General features: G+C 49.3%; 1 protein-coding gene across 1 annotated transcript; it reads right to left on the reverse strand.

Annotated features, from left to right (window-relative positions):
* Positions 1-2,067: 2,067 nt before the first annotated feature.
* Positions 2,068-5,051, reverse strand: ZCCHC3 (zinc finger CCHC-type containing 3). The gene has a single exon (XM_077872598.1). The coding sequence runs from the start codon at positions 4,823-4,825 to the stop codon at positions 3,611-3,613; it is 1,215 nt and encodes a 404-aa protein (XP_077728724.1). The 5' UTR covers positions 4,826-5,051; the 3' UTR covers positions 2,068-3,610.
* Between the last annotated feature and the right edge of the window lie 2,718 nt (positions 5,052-7,769).

Genomic DNA, 7,769 nt, shown 5'->3' on the forward strand with positions numbered 1-7,769 from the left:
CTTGTTATCCCTTTTGGCTAGGCTAATACACCCTTGCCAACCACATCTCGTTTTTTTGTTGTTGTTTTTTTTAAATCTTATTTATTTATTCATAAGAGACACACACAAAAAGGCAGAGACACAGGCAGAGAGAGAAGCAGACTCCATGCAGGGAGCCCGATGTGGGACTTGATCTCGGGACTCTGGGATCCTGCCCAGAGCCAAAGGCAGATGCTCAACCGCTGAGCCACCCAGGCATCCAATCAACCCCATCTGTCAATTAACTCCTTACACAACTTTTTGATCTCAGTTAAGATGTTTTCTCTGGAAAGTTATCCTTTACCCTCAAGACCAGATCAGTCTCTGTTTCTTTTAGTGCTTGGTCATAGTTTGTAATTATGTCTCCGTGTGCCTTTAGAATTTGAGTCCCAGGGACCTTGACTATGTTGCTGTATTCCATTGCCTAGAAAGAGTTGGTGTTTATACATGCTAAGTAAGTGGATGGAATGGAGGTGGCTAGACTGGAGGGGGTCAGGACAAAGACCTCTTAAGTAACACTGACAGGCCCAGGGTTGCCTCTTCACGGCCTTTTTCCAAGCATATCTTTCTGTGAGTCTGCAGCCACCCTGAACCCTGTGTGCTCTGGCCCTTTGCACAGGCTGATGTGGTCAGCTCTGCCCTCTTCACCTGGCTTATTCATCTTGTAGGCTTCGGTCAGGACATCCTCTCTTCCAGGAGACCGGTATTTCAGACAATATATACTCAGCATATTTTTTCAGAATATTTAAAAATACCTCACATTATTTTAAAAACTGCTCATTATCTATCTGTAAGCTCCCTCCGCAAGTAACTGTCTCATTGCTGTATGCAAAGTGCCTGGCAGGAGGGCTTGGCTCTAATGGCCCCGGCTCTCTGTTGAAAGCCGGATTAGGGCGTCAGCTAGTCAGCCAGCCTCAGTCTGGGGATCTCTGCACAATCCCTAGGAGCCCATGAACAGTGAAAGATTGTAATTTGGGGGTTGCTAGATCAGGAGAGGAAGCTGGGGGAGGTTTGTTCCGTTCCGGGCCAGGGCTCCGTCCCCAGACCGCCAGGCAGGAGGCCCTGGAGCAGATCCTGTGGGGGATGGGCAGGGAACTAGTTTCTTCCTCTGCTCCCTGCAGGAGAGTTGAGGGGTGGGGGAGGGCAGAGAGGGAAGATTCCTTCCAAGGAGGCTCCTTGGCACAGGGCCCGCTTGGAGGGAAGGCGGGTATGATGAATGCAGGCTTTCTCCCAGCCTCCCGCTCCAGGAAGGAGGGAAACCCACGGCAGAGAAGGAGAGAGGAGGGGGAGGGATGGAGGAGGGAAGGGTCTGTATGCTTTGGGAGACAGAAAAGAGGGGCTGAGCTGGTGTGGACAGGCAGGGCTCCTAAGAGCCCACCAGGCCTCAACACCACCTTATCAACTCTGGAAATATCCTCAAATCACTGAGTTAGAGAATCAAGACATTGAGAACTTTAGTTCTTGGCATTGGATCACTTTAAGGGCTCAGAGCTGAAAATCCTTCTTCAGTCAGTTGTGTCTGGGGTTTCCAGGGCTGGGTTGGAGGAGTCTGCTCTCTGGGAAGTTTCCTGGACTTTCTCTTTCTCCCTTAATACCTGAAGAGATGACATTTTCAAAAGCCTAGAAATAGTTTAATTCCAATTCATGGCACTCAGAGTAACTGTAAGATGATGAAGCTAACATCTTACTTCTGCCTTCCCCATTTTAATCTCCTGAGGCCAGAATCCATCTCTCTCAAGTTAGTACCATTCAGAACTGTGGCCTCAAACCTGGCTGCGGATCAGAATTGCTTAGGGCTGCTTACTAAAACTATTTTCACTCACACCAGCAATTTTGATTCCTTGGAGCAAAGTTAAGGCTTAAAATTTGAGTTTTTGCAATGTGCTGAGTGCAATGCATCCACAGGGTTTAGGAAACAATTCCAAGGGGCCTGGCACAACAAAGTAGGTGCTAAGTATAGCCAGCAGGGGTTGGAAATGTAGTTGCAGCGTAAACAAATGTGTAGAAGTATAGATTGAACTAGAGTCTGTGTACCTGAGGATCTTACACTTTGAAAGGAGATAGGGCAACAGTGTTAGCAATACAAAAGATAAATATTTATTCAGAACAAAACTTTTTAACAATCGATTTTACATTCTAAGCCACAAGGAAATAGCAAAACATAAAGCAAAGGAAAAACAAAGACTAAAAAGAAAAGCAGTGTACTGTCTCTTCTACTTTAACTTGGTAACACTTATTGACCCAATGCCCTCTTGCTTGACCTATTTTGCAAGCATATTTTAGAGTTAACAGCTTACTTATGATTCCAGGTTAAAATCACCTTTCTCCTGCGAGTCAGGAAATTGTAGATGAGCTCCAGTTAGAGGCTTCTCTGGGGTTTCTAGCTATTGAGGCTAAGGTGCAAATGTAAACCTCTGGTAGGTCTCCTTATTCAGGAGCACCCCCATTTCTAAGTGGTGGCAATGAACGATGAAGGGTAAGGCCCCAAAGGACTTGGCACTTTAATCCAGATATGACACCCCAGGGAGCAATGAGTGCATCCTAGATTATGTTCCTTTGTCCCTTCCTTATCTCCCAAGTATTCAGAAGCCCTGCTAAATCCCTTTCTGCTTCTCCCTCCAGATGATTTCTTAGCATTCTTCTGGGCTCATCATTCAGGAGGGATCAGACTTTCTGGGCCCTCAAGTGTTGAGGAAAATGTTGTGAAGTGTGAGAGGTAGTGGAATGAGCACCGGGCTTGGGGTCAGGGAACTCTACTCTAGGCTAGCTCTGGCACCAGACAGCTATGTGATTTTGACCCAGTCATTTAACCTCAATGGGCCTGTTTCATCTGTTGGAAGTCCAAGGGATTGGTCTAAACCAATATTCAGTTCCTTTCCAGCAAGAAAATTCTAATTCCATGATTCTGTGAAAAATGGCTTCTGAGCCACTGAACAGCTGTCCCAAAGTCCATGCATTTTAATGCCATAAGAGAGGCCCTTGGCCACCATTCAGAGCTTATTGACTCAGATTACATACACTTCTAACAACACTGGTTTCACAAATTCTCAGACCACATAGAATAGAAGCAGCAAATTAAAAGGGGAGGGGAAGAGCTGCAAAAAGTAGACACCCTGACAGAAGCCACAGTCAACAATGTTCTCAATTCAACAAACACTGATGGGGTGCCTACTACGTGGTGGGCCCCGTACCCAGTGCTGGGGCATAAAGATGAGCAAGGCAGCCCAATGGGTGAAAATCCCGGGAGAAGACAAGGCGTGGGGAGTAAAAAGTACAAAAAAATAAAAACAACCCCACACAAAACCACGAAAAAAAAAAAAAACCCAGATACAAAAACGAAAACAAAATTTTAAAAAGGGGGAGGCGACACTACAGTCCTCGGTAGTTACTGATGACAGAGTCACCAATTCAGAAAAGGCTGAAATGGAGTAAACTCGGTTTAAAAAGGCAGAGAGAGAGAGCGAGAGAAAAATGTCTCTTGTAGATTTAAAAAGATCTCCTTCGAAAACGATAAAAAATGGTTTAAAAAAAAGTTTTGGCACTTAAGAGGGGTAAGCTGGCTCTGTGTTCACCCTGGCAGGCAGGCGGGTGTTCAGTGCCCAGCCACCCCAGTTAGCTGAGCTGCCACGGAATTGTGAACTGCTTTGGGACACTGGGCAAAGGCGTGTCCTCGCTTTCCACAGAGGTTACACACGATGCCCTTCCGGCAGTAAGGGCTCAGGTGCCCCTCCTCCCCGCACCTGAAGCACCTGTCCTGCGTGCAGCTGCCGCTCATGTGGGTCCGGGAACCACATTTAAAGCACGTCTTAGGCTGACCCTTGTACCAGCTGTAGCCCCTCTCGGCCCCCAGGAAGAAGGCCCCCGGCAGGTGCCTAACCCCGCCCTCCCCCTGGCGCAGCTCGATCTCACACTTGTACTCCCCGGTCCAGATCCCAAACCTGTCGGTCACTTTCACCGGCACGGCCAGCACATCGCAGTGGCGCTTGAGCCAGGTCACGATATCCTCCACGTCCACCGTCTCGTTCCGGAAGAGGATGAAGAGCGTCTTCAAGCTGGACTTGCTCCGCCCCAGCACCACAAAGTTCTCCCAGCAGTCCTCCTGCTCGCGCTTCTCCTCGTAGACGCGGAGGAACAGGGCCAGCTTTTCCGCCGAGCGGAAGCTCACGTCGAACTCGCGGCTGCCCGGGATCTGGATGACTGCGTAGATGTCGCTCGGGTCCATGCCGATGGAGCGCAGGATGAGCGCGCCTACTACGAAGTCCCGCGTGGGGCAGGCGCCCTCGTCTCCCTGGAAACAGATGCGCACGAGGAAGCGGCCCTTGCCCGGGCCCGCCGCGGGGCCCGCTGCCACTGCCTGCTCGTCCTGAGCGGGCCGCTCGGCCGCGTCCTCGGCCGCGCCAGGCCTGGCCGGGCCCGCCATGGCCGCCGCCTCGGCCTTCTTCCTCCGGCCCGGCTCGGCTGCACCCTTCTTTTTGCGGGGGTCCGCCGCCTCGCCGGCCGGGTCTCTCCGCCGACCCTTCGGGTCCCCGCGGCCGGCCGGGGGGAAGTCGCCGAGGCCCGGCGCCGCCAGGCCCGCGGGGCAGCCGAGCCCGCCGCCCACGCCGCTGCCGCCCTCCTCCTCCCGCCTCGGCGGCCGCGACTCGCGGAACTCGCCTTTCTTCTCGGCCAGGTTCTTCACCACCTGGGCCCAGCCCATCTTCTCGCGGCCGCCCTCGGCCTCCTCGCCGCGGGCCGCGGGCCGCGCGGGGGGCAGGAGCTGCGGCCGCCCCCGCTTCCTCTCCTCTTCCGCGCCGCCGCCGGTGGCCATTTTACCTCCTTCCCAGCATCCTCCACTCGCTCCCGCAGCCAAAGGGCGCCCATCCGCGCGCCCGCCCGCCCGGGGCTGTGGGGGGTTTGGGGTGTGTGTGTGGATTTTTTTTTTTTTTTTTTTTGAAATTCGACGCTCCTTTCCCCCGCCCAGCTGAAGGTATTTACCCGCGGCGCGCTGCTGCCGGCGCCGGCCCCGAGCCCCCGGGTAACGGCCGCGCCGCGCCGCGCCTCCGCCGGCGCGCGCTCCGGCCCCACCTCCTGGGCGCTGAGGCGGGAGGCGCCGCCTGGAGCGCGTCCCTGTCCCTCGCGAGGGCTTGGCAGCCCCGCGCCGCGCTCTCGAGGATTCGCTCTTTCGCAAGCGGCCCTCGAGCTCATTCAGGCGGCCTTGCGGACGGCCCTGCGGCCCCGAGGCGGCCCCGAGCTGGGGAGGAGCTCGCCCATTTTGTTTTCTTCTCTATATACCTTCTCTGTTTGACAGGGAACAAAACGAAACTAACCCCTCCTCCTCTCCGAGCGCACGGCCGTGCATTGTTTTTCCAACGTTGGTTATGGACATTTTAAAACCTAGAGAAAGTTGAATTTCACAGTGGACATTTTACCTTTAACTTTTGACTATTTTAACTTTCCATCATTAGAATTTTTACTATGCCTCATCCCACTACACTTCTATCCATCAGTCCTTTTTTTTTTTTTTTTAAGATGCACTTCTAAGTATTACTGCATTATTTTTAAAAAAGACCTCCATCATACTCATGGTGACAATGGTAATATATTGAGCTCTTAGGTGCCCGGTACTGTTCTAAGCATAGTAGGACATTGCAAGATTTATCACATGGAATCTTCCAGAACCACGCTGTAATTTACACCCATTTTACAGGAGGCAGGGGCTTGGAGACGGGGTTAAAACACATGATCAGGTGGCAGAATTAAAATAGGCGACCTCATGTAGGTGACATATTTCTAAAACTGCCTTGCTTCTCACGTTGTGGGTTAAGGCTGTTTGCATCAGACTCTTCCAGAAAATCTGGTTAACACAAAGATGCTCGGCTAAAGTTGGCGCTGGACAGAATTCCTATTCCTCCTTCATCTGTCTGAACTGGTGCTTTGGAAGCGTTGATAAAGTCTAGCTGTTTGAGGGGATGTGTTTAACAATATCCATTGTTAGCTTTGTTTTCCTTATGCAAGTCTGTGTGCATTTCAGGGTGCTTCAGTGACCATTGTGACTTTAGTGAAAGAAGAAGTGGACTGTGGAAACAGGAGGCCCTAGTGTGAATCTGACTGCTTTGAATCTCGGTCTTGTCACATGGGGCCAATGACCTCAGACATTGCTTCAGTTTGCTCATCTGCAACAAAGGGATATTAATGCCTACTCTCAGAGGACTAATGTTGGGGTTCAAGGAGAGAGCCTGTGTCAAAGTGCTTGGTCTACAGTGGGTTCCCAGGAAAGATTATGTTTCCTTCTGTTGGTGTTGGATTCTTTCTTGTTTCTCTGACACTTCTAGTTTTGCTTAGCATTATAGAGTCCCTGTCAGTTCTTGTCTTACGACCTTTCGACCTTTCTCTTCACCCTAATTCCACATATTTGCCTCAGGGAAGCCAACATCCCCAAGTCTTGTGCCATTTGGACCTTGCAGTTCTCTCACACTATAACCTCTGGTGTGCTTTCTTCCATCCTTTCTCTGCCACTTATTCCCATGATCCTGCTCAGATCACTACCAGAAGCATCGAACTCTTAAGAGTCACACGATCCACTCTTTTCTTCTTTCTGCTTGGCAGCTCACTGGGAGGATATTTACAAAACTAACAGAACCCATGTAATTTAAAATAACCTCTTCTATATCTCTTACCCTATCCTCCCACCCGAGCAACTATCATACACATATCTACAGGATGAGGCATGTGCCTTAAAGAACAATGTGCTGGGTGAGCTGGAGAGCAGTATTCTATTTGAAGGGGCAGTCACAAGTCAACTCCTGCTGATTATTGCTCTCCATAAGTGAGAGCCTGCTATACCTAGATACTCCATATACTAAAGAGAAAACCGAACTCTATTTTTTTTATGGGAAGCATTCTTCCTTCTCCTTCCACAAGTCTGTCTCAGCTATATTTGGATCCTCTGTACAAAATTTAGAACCAATATACTAAGTTCCAGGAAACCGCTTTTTGGGATTTCAATTGCAATTGCATTCAACGTGTACAGAATTAGCCATTTAATAATATTAAATTGCTCCATCTATGACCTCACTGGATTTCTCATTTATTTAAGTCAGTCTTATAAATTGCAATAACATTTTATAGTTTCTTCATAAAGGTCTTGCATAATTAAAGAATTACTGTAAGGTATGATACTTGATTGCTCTTGTAAATATATTTAGAATATTTGTTATTGGCATTTAAAGGGAATACAGTTGAATTTTGTATAGTAGCAACAGTGCTGACATCTTTTAAAATTTTCAGTGGTTTTTAGAATCACTGTGCTTTTTTTAAAAAATATTTTTATTTATTTGAGAGAGAGAATGAGTGGTGGGGAGCGGTTGGGAGGGGTGGAGGGAGAGAATCACACTCCCTGCTGAGCAAGAATCCTGCTGCTTGCTCAGGGCTCCATCAGAGGACCTGGAGTTCATGACCTGAGTCAAAGGCAGATGCTTAACCCACCCCTCAGTTTGTTTTTCTTTTTATTTATTTATTTATTTGTTTATTTATTTATTTATTTATTTATTTATTTATTTATGATAGTCACACAGAGAGAGAGAGAGAGAGAGGCAGAGACATAGGCAGAGGGAGAAGCAGGCTCCATGCACCAGGAGCCTGACGTGGGATTTGATCCCGGGTCTCCAGGATCGCGCCCTGGGCCAAAGGCAGGCGCTACACCTCTATGCCACTCAGGGATCCCCAGTTTGTTTTTCTATGATGATAGTCACATTGTCTGAATAACGAAGGTT

This window comes from Canis aureus, chromosome 26 (assembly GCF_053574225.1).
Source record: "Canis aureus isolate CA01 chromosome 26, VMU_Caureus_v.1.0, whole genome shotgun sequence".
Taxonomy (NCBI): Eukaryota; Metazoa; Chordata; class Mammalia; order Carnivora; family Canidae; genus Canis; species Canis aureus.